At 45.6% G+C, this 17424-nt stretch overlaps 1 protein-coding gene across 1 annotated transcript; it reads left to right on the forward strand.

Moving 5' to 3' along the window:
- Positions 1–2580: 2580 nt before the first annotated feature.
- Positions 2581–16747, forward strand: LOC135817902 (guanine nucleotide-binding protein G(olf) subunit alpha-like). The gene is made up of 13 exons (XM_065331196.1): positions 2581–2816; positions 2893–2968; positions 3085–3139; positions 3233–3352; positions 3492–3589; positions 5248–5302; positions 6907–6980; positions 7713–7771; positions 9244–9314; positions 10831–10880; positions 11092–11231; positions 12532–12611; positions 15395–16747. The coding sequence occupies exons 1-13, from the start codon at positions 2669–2671 to the stop codon at positions 15542–15544; spliced, it is 1176 nt and encodes a 391-aa protein (XP_065187268.1). The 5' UTR covers positions 2581–2668; the 3' UTR covers positions 15545–16747.
- The last annotated feature ends 677 nt before the right edge of the window (positions 16748–17424 follow it).

Consider the following 17424-nt stretch of genomic DNA (forward strand, 5'->3'; position numbering starts at 1 on the left):
TGCGAGTGGCAGGCGATAATGTAACAAATTGTGCTGCCACGTAACCTGGGGGATGGGGGAGGTGCTTGTAAATTAGCCTGTCCGCAAACATTACATTGGAGATGTTGCGGAAAATGTAATGCTGGCTGATTTATCGTTGTGATCATGCCAACAGACCTATTAGAAATGCTTCTTCATGGCATGCAACTAAAGCTGTGTTCACAACTGGCGCGTGGACGCAGTACGCTTGTGGGTTATTCGTGCCCAAACACGTGCTCAGGCTTTCACAAAAAAAACAGCAATTGGACTCGTATTCAGGGCGTGCGACACCTTCAAGTTCAAGTACTAACTTTTGGACCCGCCAGTCAAAGTGACTGGCATGCACGCCGTTACGCGCTGAAAAATGCGTGTTGGAATTTCCATTTCGGCGCGTTTCCATACGCACGACGCCCCAAAACGGCAAAAGCCAGCAAAATTCGCACGGCCGCATGGTTTCACGCGTACACGCGCCAGTGGTGAACACAGCTTTAGTAATTAGTTACTTGTAGAACTGACAACCCCCCCCCCCCCCCCTATACTACAGGTAAGTCAACTGTATACACATGCCATTCCAAATACAGTATGTAGTACCATTATGTACATACCTATACGATCAGTCATGTAACACTAATAGTATTGACTGGACAAACTCTTGTTTACACCCACATGTAAAAATTGTAATAATATCACGTAGGATGACACGTACTTTTCGATATCATGCAACTCCAGGTACAGCAACTCCCCTTGCCTTGACTGTACTGAGTTGTCCAAAAACTACAGAGTAACCATCTCTACACTGGGAATCTAACAACGCCAACTAACGACGTTACGTTACGTTACGTCCCGAGATGAAAAGCTGACACGATCGTATTTTTTACAGTTTATGCATGTTCAGTGCATGTTCAGTGTAGATCACGTGAATAATCTCTTGAAGTCCTTCGCTCTTGAACTTGAAGCTTGCCTCGTACGAGGCAAGCTTCAAGAGCGAAGGACTTCAAGAGATTATTCACGTGATCTACACTGAACATGCACTGAACATGCATAAACTGTAAAAAATAGAAGCTGACTTCACTGGCGATGATCGATTTATACAATCATGTGGTCATTATAGTTTATACATGACTCTAGACTCTAGTCTCTACACAGTCTACAGACTACAGAAGTACAGAGTCGATCGAGTCATGTCAAGTCCAATATTACAACAACTTGAACAAGAATGTAGGAACCAAGAGTCGTGGGGACAAAAATGCACTGCATGCATTTCTTCAAAAACTGCCAGGCATACTCATAATATTATTATCACTGTATTATAGCAGTACTGCCTACTGGCGCCGGGATACCGGAGCTACAACTAAACTAATTACTTACTTTGTACTGTACCAGGGAGTAGTAAATACAGTGTATTTTACTACTCCCTGCTTTCTACAGATTGTACCAAGAGTATACCCACCCCAGTACTCATGATTGTACATGTAGTTGGAGGAGTGTTTTTGGGTGGCTACGGTGGTATTTTTGGTTTATTTGTGACGCTCATGAGCCACGTACTGTAGTAGCTCTACAACCAAGAGTACATGAAATGGTTTTCATGTAGATCTACTCTTGCTACAACTTATTACTCCCTGTCCACGGCTAGCAGTGCAGTTCGTGCGATTCCCAGATCAGCATCCATGTCTACCGGAATTTGCCTTCGCCATTTCGAGCGACAAAGCAACGAAAACTAAACTGAGTTGCGTAGAGGTACCTGTACACCGGGCAGAAACCAGACCCCAGCACGGTGAATGACTGACCTTATAGTACTACTACAGGATGAACGCAACAGTTGCTATTTGTAAACAAATCACTGAAACTCCTCCTTTTCTGGGCCTCAATCTCCACTTCGCAAGCATCGCGATCGCCAGTTTCGACATTTCCACAGCTTTCGCCTATGAAAATGATACTGCACCGGCACCTGTGCCGACACGCATGACCCCCACGGCCACAGAGAAAACAGCAAACTGGCTACATTAAAGAAAGAAGGTGGACACCCGTAGATCTACACACAAGGGCACGAGTAGCACTGCAACTACTAGAACTAGTACTGGAGCAGCACAACTGCCAACTAATTACTGGCACAAACCTGCAAACACAGCCGCGACAGGCACACTCGCAGTCCACTCAGTAGAATCTACCACGCCACGCTTTCTTTTTGGTGGAGATCGAGAGTGGACCCGGTACCATGCCCAGCCTACCAGCGTGTGTTTTCTCACACAGATCATGACTCCAACTCGCGCCTGTGTTATGTGTTCCCGGGATCCCGTCTCTACAATCCGTCTATGCAGCTATGACAGCCTATGTACTGGTATGACTCTTGCATGAATGCATACACGTACAGTACAGCTACTGAATATGCACACACGTAGTCTAGTACGTAGATCTACGTAGCGTATGATCAGGATGTACTGCATATGCATGCTAAATATACTACACTTCACACGCTTCACTCACGTTCTGGCCATAAAACTTGCACGTCAACACGGCATAGTCATTTTCTTTGCAGAATCTGTAGAAAACGCATGCGCATCGGCAAATCTCAAGGTTGTTGAGCTTTTGTTTGGTTGTTGAGTTGCGTCCATGAAGTGCAGCCCTGATATGTGATGCCGAGGAGAAAGAAATGGGCAACTGTGTAAGCGGCCAAGATGCTCCTACACCGCAAGAGAAGGAGGTGCAGCGGGAGATGGCGAGGATTAACAAAGCCATCACCCGTGACCTGAAAAAGTTTGGAAAGGAGTACCGAGCGACACACAGACTGCTCCTTCTCGGTGTGTTGGAAGTCGACCAACTGGTTCTGGAGAACCCGAACTATGTCCTAAGGGATGATGTGTTTGTTGTTCGTAGGCGCGGGGGAGTCAGGGAAGAGTACTATTGTCAAGCAGATGAGGATTTTGCATCCCGACGCTGGCTTTACTGACTCGTAAGCTGCTTGTCGAAGGCGTTCGTCAACCCCACGATATGGATGACTGTTACAGTTTGGAGCTCTGACCATCCCGTCTGCATCTTTGTGTTGGTTTGCGGCCCCTGTTTGTGCAGGGAAATCCAAGAGAAAGTGAAGGAGATCCGATACAATGTCAAGGACAGTATATGCGTGAGTAGAGTGACGAAGTTCCTCTCCTTCCACACATGAGTAGCAGTTTGGTAAGCCTAATGTTTCTCTAATTCTATCGTAATGTCCTTCCAGACGATTGCGTTTGCTATGGACAGTTTGGACCCCCCAGTTCGTCTGAGTAACGAGAACAACCAGGAGAGGGTGGCGTACTTGCGCTCTGTTCACTCCACGAAGGATTTCGACTACCCCCAGGTGAGCTGCTGACTGTGGGCTGCCGAGTGGCAGTAATGCTGAGCAATATTGTGGAAATGACTTGCCACTTCAATGCACTACAAGAAGAATCCTTGGGCTGTGCTTGACAATGCTGTTGAATGAATTTGCTCATGCGCAGGAGTTCTTCGACCATGCCAAAGCTCTCTGGGCAGATGAAGGTGTTCAGGAGGCATTCACTCGTTCGCATGAGTATCAGCTCATCGATTGTGCACAGTAGTAAGTGATTTGCCCTCGATATGTGGACAAATTTCTTTTCCTTTTATTATTATTGATGTGTAGGTGTATGTACTAACCATGGTGTGTCGTTGGAGGTGCTTGTACTTGTATCCGTTTTCCATTGTGCACTTGTTCAATGCCATGTAATGCTTGCGCAGCCTTGGTCGGTGACTTCGAAATGGACCCGACTGTACCCTTTCGACGTTTTGTAAATAAAGCTTTACGTTTGTTTTTATTGCAATTCGAATTATTGTGTGGTATGACGAGCAACGATGCTCTCTTGTCACTTGTATCACCTTTTCGAGAGAGTTTCACTGTCAGTAAGTGTTCCCATGTCCTGTAGGCTATATCCCCCAGGTGGAGTGTTCCAGTAAGAATCAGTTTTCTATCCTAGTCTCAAATGAATTTCGTGTGAAATTCTGAAGTAACATTATTAGGCGACACCAAGTTAATTCTATGTTTCGCGTCAGAAATTTTCTGGAAAAGGCACGCGGGCGGGCGAAAAAAACGAAAACAGAGGAAACGACAAAACTTCATGCTATGTGTTCTGAGCCATGTTGCACACAGAATAGCATTACTAAACTGTCACTTATATCCAAAAACGACAACAAGTCGCCACAGGACAGCTGGCAGACTGGGCTGGAGCAATACCCGAAACAGATTTCATGGGTGGCTTCTTCTGCACTTTGAGTTTGACGTGAGTCGAGTGGAATTCCTCGACATCGCGATCCTGGAAAATCCTTGACACCTGAAATCTCCGCTTGCTTTTTTGAGCAGGCCCTGTCGTGTTGCTGGGAAAAATAGAATTTTCATCGCTCGCACTTTCTACGTACCATCGTCTGAAATGCAAGATTATCGAGAAGCTGATAACGTCTGATCTACCATCCTGGTCAGAGAATGTTCGCCAGAACAGCCATCGATTGACTCGTCTGGATGCTTTTTTTTTCTTGTCAACAATTTGAAAAGGTACTCGTGTGGTGGCGCGAAACATAGAAATAACTTTGTGGGGCTTTAGGACAGCAAAAAAAACTGGAAAAGAGGTCATAATTGGGACAATAGCAAAATATATTGGTAATTCAAAAGGGAACATTCAACAATGTGTAATATTGTTCTCCGTTCTTGTATTTATTGCGGGAATTAAAGCCCATGTCTCCACGTTGCTAATTCACAAATCAATACGCTGCCGTCTGTGCAGCGTATAATTATGAACTCTGTGATTGTACTCGGCGTGCTATCAATCTGCATGGTGTGCATTGATTTGTGTTTAGGTTGTTCAGCCAATGAATTTTCCTGCCCTGTTTTATTTTTTGTTATCGCTGTACCAAAGAGTTGTTTTGTGTTTGCGGTACCACGTAGTCTCTGTGTACCATGCGCATACTGATTCCATGTTTCGTGAACCCGCTTCCACATTTGTGATTTGCAACCCTTTACCAGGAGCTGGGCTCAATAGTATTGAATTTGAGTCAGCTGCAGTGTTTGCAAGGTCGCAAAGCTGTCGGCTGTGCACCTTCCTTCCTAATAATATTCTCTCTGTCTCTCTCTCTCTCTGTCTCTCTCTCTCTCTCTCTGTCTCTCTCTCTCTCTCTCTCTCTCTCTCTCTCTCTCTCTCTCTCTCTCTCTCTCTCTCTCTCTCTCTCTGTGTGTGTGTGCCTATATAGCTTCCTGGATGAAATCGACAGAATAAGAAAGGCAGACTATGTACCAACGGAACAGGTATGTAATGCATTGCATTATGCCAGAATTTGGACCAAAGCAATCATAAACCGAGTGCGATGGTCAGATCTCTTCCAAGCTATCCATATCCATTGGCGCAAACTGATGTTCAAAACAAACTTCAGCTTTTGGGTTGTGTCAGTTGCGGTTACTTCCGTAGTGTGTGTGGGAGAGCGGGGGGGGGGGGGGGGGGGGGGGTCTCATTATGCTCACCGAGGTTGATATTCCACCCGTTGTAACTTGGCTGCTTGTTCTCCAGTCAACACACTGCTTCGTTTGTCGTTGGAAGTCCATTTGTCAAGTTGATTCCTGGCTTTGCTCCTTCGGGTTTTGGCAGTAGGGACAAGCAAACACTTCTAAGCCAGACCGGTGACATCCATTTCAATTTTCAATCTCAAACTAATTCAATACACCACACCACCACATTGCGCTCTTGGCCGATCCAAACTGTGCACTCACATCACCATCACCACAGCGAGGACAGTTCCGGTATATAGATTGATATTGACAATGACCCTCCAGACAGCTGTTTCGCTCCTCCTGAGCTCATCGTGGAGGCATATGATGTTGAATGAAAAAATATTAAGAATAGACTGATCTTTATAGGGCTAAATTGGCGCAATTGCGCTCATTCTGCATAGAAACGTGGCATACCCTAAGTGACAAAAGTGATAACAAGGTCAGGTGATAACGACACGCGCTCATGGCTGGGACAGGAACATGTAGCACGTGTGAAGGGGGGGGGGGGGGCGCAAAAAAACAGCAGTCAGTCTAACACCAGAAAAGTTAGTTATTGCATGTGCCACAAAAACAAAGATACTGCGGATGACTGTACTTATCCCATAGTGGCGTGACGGGGAACGAACGACGAAGCGAACTGGCCGACGCGGCAGACTCAGAGGCCCCTGAGGCAATCACTGCCCTGCCAGCCCGTCACACACAGCCACACCACGCCCGTTGAACACGTACACTGATGTTGCCTGCGCCTTCAGTCCAACTAATTCCAACAAATAAAACTGTCCGGCTAATCTAGCAATTTTACAGTCACGCTTACCACTTCTACAGGTATTGCAACTAAGTACCCAATGGGTGTTTTGCGATATCGTGCGTCCGGCCAGACGTTTCAACATACTTACCTAGATAGTGTGTACTGCATGCTGCTTGACCAGCGTTTCGTACTTGCTGGTATTCTCGTACAACCTGTACGTTTTACACACGGGCGCTGATTTCTAGCCTTCAAAGCTAGAAGCGTTAGTTAGTTGCGATATCAAAGGCAGCACTATTCGAACCTTCAATCCTTCGTCGCAGCCCTAGTTTTTGGTACACTCGTGCTTCTATCTTGTTTATCCATTTGGTCCTGGACTCGGTACTGCCTGTGACTCTGAATCGAATACGTTTCATGGGAGAGTGCCAGAGACCTCGCACATGACGTCACTATTTCCACTAAAACTCACCCACACGGTGCCCTTAACTTTGAGGTCCGGGTAAGAGCGATATGAGTATAATACTAAACGTGCGAAATGTGCAAATGGTAGACTTTGTGTAGTAGAATCGTGTTGTCCTAGTTGTAAGTATTGTTTTGCTGTTCTCTCATCTATCTTTAGGATTTACTTCGGTGTCGGGTCCTAACGTCGGGCATCTACGAGACACGGTTTTCAGTAGATCGCGTCAACTTTCAGTGAGTCGACTGCACTTGCTAGGCAATTGCGCGTGCACACACACACACACACTCTCTCTCTCTCTCTCTCTCTTTTCCTTCTTTCTTCTTTCTTTCTTTCTCTTTCTATGCATCTCTTAGGGCATGTTCTATTGGTAGGATCGGAATCCCGATCCACTGGATTCGCACCCTTTCGATTGTCCGGATCCTTCGGGTTTGGATCCGGTCAACCCACCTCGGGGAGCAGGGTTGACCGGATCCAAATGTGACCTTTGTGCGTATATGGCGGGTAAAAATCATTTTTGTACACATTGTGGTACGCACACGTGGATCGAGATAGAGCTTGTTGACTTTTTGTACAACTGGCACGGTGAGTACGACTTTTTATTACTTCGTCAACATGGCAGCAGTCGAGGCCCAAAAAAGTGTCCAGTTGACTCTGAAGGATCCGACGGATCTGAGATCTGGATCCCGATCCTTACGAATCGAACATGCCCTTAGTCTTTGACCTCGTGCCTCATCATAATTTTGTAAATTGCAGCTTATCTCTAACCACAGTCAGTACCTAATGGTTCTGGAGATCATTGATCAAGAGCATAATCACGCATTCGCGGCTGACATTTGGTATACGGGTAGTGCTTAGACTGGATCGATTGCTGTGACGGACATGAACAAGCTAGTGCTGTGCCGTTCCGTGTGAGCCTAGTGTCGTTGTGGCATTGTCTTGATCCCCACGCGTATGTGTACTCGCAGCATGTTTGACGTGGGTGGACAGCGCGATGAGCGGCGCAAGTGGATCCAGTGCTTCAACGGTACGTGTCTTTTGTGTTCCTGCGCTGCTGCCTTTCTTGCAACAACTGTTTTCTTTATCAAAACAAGCGTAGAGTTACGTCGAGTCTATTTGACAGCTTTTAATTATGACACTTTCAAATAGTCAATACAAATATGCATCAAAAATTCAAAATAGAATATTAGTTAGGTTCTGCAACGAAAATGTGTGCGAACTTTCGCTCTACATCACGAAGTGAGAAACTTCGCACGAACTTTCGCAACTTTGGACGCGAAACTTGGAGGGAACTCGAAATGAACTTTCGTAGGACATTTCGTGAGATCGGGTCATGGTGTACGGGCACTTGGAGCATGCAAACTACAAAATTGGGCAGAACACAAAAAAATCGTACACATTTTCGTTAAAGGTCTGTTGCAAACATTTGTTCGAATTTTCTCGTTGTGCAGAACCTCTCTATTGATAAGTCCGATAATTTGGCACATACTAGTATGCCCATTAGAACATAGTGAATAGTGATAATGAGGGTAGATATAACTAGATACACCGTAATAAAGGCTGAATCCAGTGGAGACGTGCCCTTCAAAGGTACATTCATGCTGGTGGGCAGTATACGGGCCTCTTCACACTAGGTGCCATTCAGCCTATAGGTCACATTTGGGTAGAAGTTTTCAAGACAATTACAAACGTTGTACGGCTCCCTTCTTTCATGCATCCTTTTGCGCAAGGTCAAAGGTTGCCTCTATGTACCAAGAGCTGAAACTACCCTGCACGTGGTGTCAGGTGCGACACCCTGCCAACGTTACACGGCCATAAATTGGTGAATCAGCTGGGCTATTGCACCATCCATCATGCATGTAATCTGCGATGGTTTCTTGTTTCCAAGTCTGCTTTTCTCGGATGTTTCGAATGATTTTGTACGTAATGCACAGGCATTGCTTTTGGGCTTACCACAACACACATTAAATCCTTGCGGCTGAACCAGGAAAAAAAGTTACATCCAAGCAGTTTGGTCGTCATTTCACTACTTAATGAAGGCAGCGCGTTGACATAGTCATAAGGGAGAAAACTGTACACCTGGCATTATGCAATTCGCCAGATTTACAATATCAGGACAGGAGTGCAATGACAAAATGTATGGAAAAGCAGATCCGAAAACAGTGGAATTGTCGACAATTCGATATCATTTCTTGGTCATGGGTTTGCCAGCATTGGCCACCGGATTAGAAGGAGATTAGCAAGACTGCATGCGTTATTATTCTGATTAGTCGGTCAATAGAGAGAGACGAAAAGGCGGTCAATTCCCCGAGAAGTCTCCCTTTGTGAAGGGGATGGTTATTCGTGCGTTTCAGTTATACGTATAGTTCTGGATTCCTGCTCTATCTGCAGACAGAACTGTTCTGGATTATTGTACAGGGGTCTTTTTGCTTTGTGCTCTTACTTAAGTTATGATCTGTATGTGCATGTGTGCATTCTCTGTCAAATCTGTCCTCTCAGATGTAACAGCGATTATTTTTGTAGTAGCATGTAGCTCATACAACCTGGTGTGCCGTGAAGATGGAGAGACGGTAAGTCCGACTTTGCGCTTTGGCGTGTGTATGAGCTGTTTGACTGTGAGATACGATACCAAGAGTATATAAGCTCCCAAGGGTGTGCAACTCCTGATACCAAGAGTACATAGACCAGAGTGTGCAACTGTGCATATCAGATCTGAAACAGCGCAGTTCGTGCACTACATCACCCTGATGAGGTCAGCCAAGCCGCGATTTGTGTACAGGTCAAGTTTCAGTGTTTCACAGCCCGGAAATCACCCAAATCAAGAGTACATGAAAACCAGAGTGTGCAGCTCGGATGGGTTGCTGTCACGGCGAAATTCCGTGATTACATCATTTTAGTGATGTAGTGCGTACGAGCAGGATTCAAGCAGGTCTCTTTCTGCACAACTGCAGCTCAGTTGTACGCACTACGCCATTTCCCGCCTCAGATCTGGGCCAAATATGATGTAATCACGGAATTTCGCCGTGACAGACACCCATAGCAGAAAAGGCCCCAAGCTGCACACTCTGGTTTTCATGTACTCTTGCCCAAATTTGCATGATTTTTAGACGTCCTGTTTCAGGATTTCAGTTTTTGTGTGACTGTGCACATCCACTGACAAGTAAATTCACTAGGCTATCCGTATCAAAAAACCGAAGTCAGGACAAACTCAGTGACCTGCACCACCGTGACTGGTTCCGCAACCGTACCTGTGGCTTACCATGCCGTCAGAAATGACATATTGCGCGGATTACGCTCCCACAGGAACCATCCTGATTTGCACACTCTGGTTTATGTACTCTTGCTGATACCCTTTCTGTGAGGTTTGCCGACGCCGAAAACTCACATCATGTGGTGTAGTGGCCCGGTTATACGTTCCCAGCCTGTTTTTTAGTGAGCAGCGGAGTAACAATGAAAGCACTCCCTGGCAGTAACTCACTGCGCGTATGCAACTCGCCAGCATAATCATGGCAGATTTTCGATTTGCGCACACGCTCTCCTTGTACGTAGTACAAGACGTACCTGAGACACATGATGTGAGGTTTTGCCGTCGGAGACCCCATATGCAGAGTTGCACATTCTTGGGAGCTTATTTGCTCTTGACGATACTAGTAGCACATTTACTTGTAATAGTAATCGTGACTAAAAACTAAAGCGGAATTCACAGAAGATTTTTTGCGACGCGATCTGCGACGGGAGATTGCGGTGCGAACTCATGAAATACCATTCACAGAAGAAGTCAGGCTCAACTTCTGCGATGGCCCAGATGCGGCGGTTGCATGGGCTGCGGGGTGGCTACGATTTGGGGATTTCGCGGCTATCGCATCGCAAAATTGCTTCTGTGAATCCCGCTTGACCCTACACTACAGGTACCACTTCATTGCGATATGCACTGCATTCCCAGTTGTAAGTCCGCTCCTGGTATGATTTTTTTCAATCGTCACATGTTCTAGTCTAGTTTGGCCAGATAAAGACACATTGGAGAGTACTTTCTTTTTCTTCTTTTTCACTTATCCGTGGCTCCTCCGTTTTGTCTTGTGCATGCAGAATCGGTTACGGGAAGCATTGAACTTGTTCAAGAGTATATGGAACAACAGGTACGTCTGCTTCATCGTGTCGTAGCTTTATTTGTGCCCGCTGTGCATGGCAGTATTTCTTCGTTTCCTTGTTTTGAAGCAAGCATCTGTTCTGGTTTGTATAGGCATATTCTGCGTGACATCTTCTTGCTGTGTATGTGTGCGCACACATTAGCCTTGGTCTTGCATGGAGTCATCCGAAGCTCTGCCTTTTCTGCCCTGTATCTTGCAGATGGCTTCGGACGATATCAGTCATCTTATTCTTGAACAAGCAAGATCTCTTGGAGGAGAAAATTGCAAGTGGGCAGCATCCGCTCGTCAAATACTTCGAAGACTTCTCAGAATATGGCAAGAATCCGCAGAATTTTAGTGGTAAGTGTGACGCCTCTGTTCGCTACACTGGGCTGAATTTCATGTATGTGTCGGGGTTTGTGACCATTGCAAAAGCACAGAAGCCCAGCAAGAAACTATTTCATCTGGGCAAGGGGGTGGGGGGGGGGCAAGACTTACAAAGCAGTCTTCGCATATGTACTTGCAGACCGTACACGTCAAGTCATATCTACAAGTGAGGCCTTCCCATTGCAATGGAGGTGCACAAATTTGATATGGCATGGGACGAATGAAACGTTGCAGCTCCCTCTGACCAACATCATTCAACTCGGCACCCAAAGACCACAAGTGATGATATTTAGATTTTTGACCATACTCTAAAATGTGCTTCTCTTGATTGATGGAGGTAACCCTTTGCCCCCCCGTAATTCCAATTATTTAGCAATGGCCATAATTTCCCCTCGAGTTCAATTTTCAGTTACTATGTAATATTAGCCTGATTTTCACAATATTGGGCTCTCCAGAAGCTCTTCTCATCGTTAACAAAATTAGCTATCATCTAGCAATACCAGAGTTGCAGGCCCAGCTCTCCAGCCTAACGAAGTCGCCACTGGCCATGCCCTCCATCCCTTTCTCCTTCAGCCATTTCAATTTCCTCTCGCCCAGCTGCCGCCCCAGATAACCAGCATTTGGGATCTACTGTAAAAGCCATTATTCTAACGAGGCGGATATAATTATAATGATTTCCCAAAATTGACTAGTTTACGTGTACCAAAGGTAACGATTCTCACTCATTCTCAACGCTCAATAGTACAGTACGGTATATAACGATTTCTATTTTAACGACAGATTTCTCCTCGTTAACTCGCTAGAGTTAGCACTTCGTTATATATTTATGGCTTTTACAGTGCACAAATTTTTAATGACTGGTACTTGAAGATAAGGGGAGTTCCCCGTTTCACACCAGAATGTGCACTCGAAGCGAGAAACGTGCAGTCACCCAACTTTCGAGCGCGAGATCTCAACGACCTTTGGAGCTGTCATGAAACGATTACACCAACGGAAGGTTCGGTGTAATCGTTTCAATCGTTTCGGCTACAACCTGCATACATCGATTTTCACACTAATGCAATATTTGACTGAGTTGTGCTGTGAAGTCATCGACGGGATACTGTCGAAATTTTTAAAGCGCGGGGGCAAAGGGTTAAAATTTAATAATTCTCTGTGATCCGATATCCGTCGGTTCAAGTGTGTATACTATATGCAGCACAAACAGGGTTCAGGAAGCAAGCAGTGCACCTTAATATATTAGATGTTTGTGCTTGGTGCTGATTTCATGCAGCGGCAACACGGTCAGATTGGGCAGATGCGAAATTGGGCGATTTCAATAAAGCAAAGGACTACATCCGAGACAAATTTTTGGTGAGTACCTTTCTGTTCTCTCTGGTCATTATGTGTATTGTGTTGGCCACACGAAAACAGGCAGTATTGACGGCAACAGACACCCAGTGTGTTTGATTTAATCACTGCGAAGTCCATCTTTAACCGTGACAGAAGTTACGAGAGCCGTAACTTACGAACCGCTGATCCTATCGCTTCGGTGAAAATGGTCAGACGCCTTTGTCAGAATACCAGCTTTGCAACTAAGGCTGCGTTTACACGACAACGCACGGCCAGTTTTCCGTTTTCAGTCCCGCATTTCTTTTCGTACGTTTACACGATCAAAGCCGATCCGAGGTGGTCTCCGTTTGTATCGTTTTCAAGCGTCTACACGAGAGCAAAGGATCCGCCAAAGTTCGTCGTGTGCAAAGTGTTGCCATGGAAGCACCAATCACACACAAGTAATGGTTGAAAACAGGCACACGACAACACACGTCACATGACGGAAATTGTAAAAACAATTTTTTGGAATGTCGGATCCGTGTAAACGGCCAAAAACGAAACAAACGTGACGGAAAACGAGGCCAGCACACAGTTTCGACTGTTTGCACACCCAAATTTATCCGGTAGAACATTTCTGTTTTCAAATTCTTCCACCTTGGCCAGCGTTTTGGTTTTCTTCCGTTTGGATGTACACCTTTTACGTTTTGCTCCGCGTACCGTGTAAATGAACCATGGATCCGAAAGGATTTCGTTACGTTTTCACGCCCAGCATTGTCGTGTAAATGCAGCCTAAGGCGCTGGGCTGTGGCGCTGTTGTTTTGACCCTCATGGTAGCAAAATTAATGTTGTCCTAGACTGTTCCTGTTGTGATGAGCTTCCAGGAAGCCCAATATTGCAAAAATAGTCCAAAGGAGAACAAAGTTTTGACCTGGAGAATTGTAAAATTTGAGGTGAGTTGAGGTCAAATTCAATATGCGTACATTTGTCCTGTCCATAAAGGGTTAACCCTTTATGTACGGTTAATGTACTCAGACTGAAGTTGATCTCGACTCACCTCAAATTCCATAATTCTCCGGGTCATAACTTTGGTCTCCTTTTGGGCTTCCTGGAAAGCTCGTCACAAGAGGAACACATTGAGCCCGCACTTGCCACAACGAAGGTCAAAACGCCAGCGCTACAGCCCAGCATCTTAGTTGCAACGCCAGTACTCCGACAGAAGTTGTCTTGTGTCAACCATTTCGCTCTCCTTGCTCGTAACAACTTCAAAAATTGCACAAACTGCCGTGGCATGCCACGAGTCCGTTTGCCATTTTGAACGTGTTTCTACGTCACGGCATGCCCAGAATGATGGGGAAGTCCCTCATTCAAATCTGCAGACGCGGCTATTGAGCGACATTTGCCACGATTCGACTTTCCAGCTTCGTAACTCTGGAACCGCACATCGGAGCGCTCCAGCGATTGTTTCAATAGACAGCTGGGAGTTTTCTCTTCGACCCACATATTTTAGATTTTGGAAATACCGTAAAAGTCCGTAAATAAGTACGTGTTTACTTTCGAATATAGTGACCACACCCGTACTGACTTTCGGGCACAAACTAACTTTCGGACCTGACTCGTGTGTAGTGGAGAAGTCATTTTCATGTCGATGTACATGCTACGTGCTGCATGTGCGCATCGTACCGGTACTTATTTCGGGCAGTATGTTTATCGGGCTTCACTTGACTTCAACAGACAGAGCCAAAAGAATGAAGGGGGTATTTCTTTCGGGCAGGTACTTATTTACGGACTTTTACGGTAACCCAGAAATGACTGAATTACGATTGAAATTTTGAAAAGTTTCGGTCCCAGGGGATCGAAAGTTGTACAGACCGTACACAAAGGGTTAATTCTAGAAGTGAAGTGAATAGCGGCGCAAAAACAAGCCGAACAGTCAGCTAATCTGGAAGAGAATTCAATCGATTTAAAAAACCTCAGGTTGTGTGGAGATACCCTCAAGTACCATCACAGCAAAGGTCAGCGAGCGGACTGCCCCATCTCCAACCTGCCCAAGCACGAAAACAGACAACCAAGGTAATCAAAAAGGCTACGGCAAAAGTGCTTTCGCACAGTTCTTGTTCTTTCCTCGCTGACTCCCTTGATCCTGCAGTTGCAATGATGCTGCAATCACTCATGTCGATGGCCTAGCCACATACATGTATGCATTTCCGTCGCCATCAGGTCCAGCCTGGGCAGCTCGAAATAGTGGTCAAAGCACTAGAGTGTGTAGCTGGATGTTGTCTTACCGTATGTCAGCGCCTTTAAAGCCATGACCTTATATTCGAAACACCGCTGCTTTCCTAGCTATTTTAGATGCACGATGACTCACCTACTACGCCATGCCATAAAAGTCCACACAGAAATTTCAATCTAAATCCACTTGTTCACCCTTCTTCCTGGGTTGTTAGTTCGTTAGTACTAATACTTATACCTTCATTTTTACAAAACATACATCAAATGTATTTGATTTATGAAGCCCATGGCTTTATAATCGAATATACCTCCACATGGCATTAAATGTGCGGACATACGGTATGATACTACGCCGTATGCTATCTAAGGATATTGCTCAGTGCGTGAAACTGATCTCTTTGCTGCTTATGCATACAGCAACCTATAGAAGTATATTATCTGGCAACGAAGACCACCACCTCCCACTTCCAGTGGTTTCTGAACACCTGTATTGCCTTGGAATAAAACTCAATGGAAGGAAGCTTGACTTTGGTGACTTTCTGACTTACCCTGTGGCTGTGCTATTTCCACGCGTGCGTTTCTTCCTGCTGCAGTTATTGAGCCGCGAAAACAATGACGAGAATCGCCATTTCTGCTATCCCCACTTCACCACAGCCATTGACACCGAGAACATCAAGCGTGTCTTCAATGACTGTAAGGACATCATTCAACGCATGCATTTGCGTCAATATGAATTGCTGTGAGTACAATTGAAAGTTACTGATAGTTGACTGACGGTTCCGTGCCTGGTTGCACGCGGCCCACTGATCGTTTTTAACTCGGCTGCCTTTGCGTTTGGCTTCTCCCCCTCCCCCGATAAAAACATGTTGAGCGGTATCCGGGTCAGTTTCGCTTCTGCTGCTGCTTCTCTTTCTCTTTTGCATCCGCCAATAGTCATAGTACATACGCATAAATCTCCATCAAATCGCCTCCAGTCACGTTGCCATTGATCGTGTCTGAGAGGCTATGTATCATACTCACAATCATGTAGCTCCCTTTCACACTGGATGCGCCCGTTTTTGAATCCCCCATCCGCATGCAATAACGTTTTTGTAAAGAAAATGCCCTTCCTGGCGCTGCATGCCGAGGGGCGTTCACGCTCATTCTTGTTTTTTTGTATGTGTAAGCTCTTCTGGCTGCCAGGCTGTGCCTTGTGTTGTTAGTCTGAGGACTGCATCAGCTCCCCTATGTTGTTCTAATCATGCCTCCTCATCTGACTCATACTCTACTTTTTGCTAGGCCAAATGGTTGATCATTTTTTTTCTTGCATGCCACTGCTTTCAAAGACCCGTCACAAGAAACATAGATCCGAGGCTCCATTTGTCTTTTCTCCTGTTTGTATGCATCGCTTTTTTGCTCAATTTTTTTTCTTTTTCAATGTATTATGCTTAACTATTTCATGATGGTTCATTCTTGCCGTTTCTTGGTTGCCGTCCCCAGTCTTCTTGTTCGGTCTCTCTTGACAAATTCTGTCTCCGTTGATTTTCTTCGGCCATCAGTAGCCATGTTTGTACTGCTTAACCAATTCTCTGCTAGTACGTTTTGTCTTCCCTCTTTTTCAGCTTGTCTCTGTGTTTTTTTCTACCCTGTCCCGGTGTTTGCTCGTCGTATATTCTCATATCCATATGATTATTTTTTCCTGTTATTGTAGTTACTTTCTTCGTCATCATCATCTTCCTCTCGTTCTTCTCTCCCTCTTCCTGTGTCGTTGTGCTGATGGTTATTGTTTTTGGTGCTCTGCTTTTTTTCTCCTGCTTCACCCATGCTTGTTCTGTGCTCTCTCTCTCTCTCTCATGTCACAGTGCTGGTGTTTTATTCGTTTAGTTTTTCACTAGGCGCAGGTTAATCCTCTGTGGCATTCTGACATGTGCGTTGATGAATGTTCCGAAACTGATATGCCCAATCGAGCCTGCTGGTGCTGTTGTTGCGTGTGTGTGTGTGTGGTGATGCAGCGAATCTCAATCTCTCTCTCTCTCTCTCTCTCTCTCTCTCTCTCTCTCTCTCTCTCTCTCTCTCTCTCTCTCTCTCTCTCTCTCTCTCTCTCTCTCCGTTTGCCCTGTGGGCAGCACCGATTTAAAAACGTCCATTTTTGGCATTGCTGGTCTGGGCTGCAATCACTTTGGGGGAGTTGCAAAGACTGACCACGTAGAACTTCCGAGTGTAGAGTCGAAACTCATGCTCGTTTGGCGTATCCTACAATCATATGTTGTCTACAGGTGCACTTGGTGAAATCCGACTCAAGTTCAAAACAGGCGCCCACCAGTAGTAGTCACTCAACGCTTTGTTCGGGAAAATTACAAATTGTTAGGGGTCGTCGCAAACGCGTTTTCTGTCGTCCCTGAAACAAACCGTTCATTTCGTACTCGGACCCCCTCCCCTCCCTTTGAAACGAACACAGCTTGCTATGCTGGACGACGAAAATCGCATGCATGTACAATCAGACCTCGCATAACCGCACACATCCGTTTTCCACAAAAATACCCGGATAGGCGCGAGGGGACCGGATAATCCAACACACATACTGTATGGCTGTGTTTACATGAGAAATTTCAACCCGGGTCGAGTTCAGCCCGGGTTGAAAGTC

The sequence above is a fragment of the Sycon ciliatum genome, chromosome 5 (genome assembly GCF_964019385.1).
Source record: "Sycon ciliatum chromosome 5, ocSycCili1.1, whole genome shotgun sequence".
NCBI lineage: Eukaryota > Metazoa > Porifera > Calcarea > Leucosolenida > Sycettidae > Sycon > Sycon ciliatum.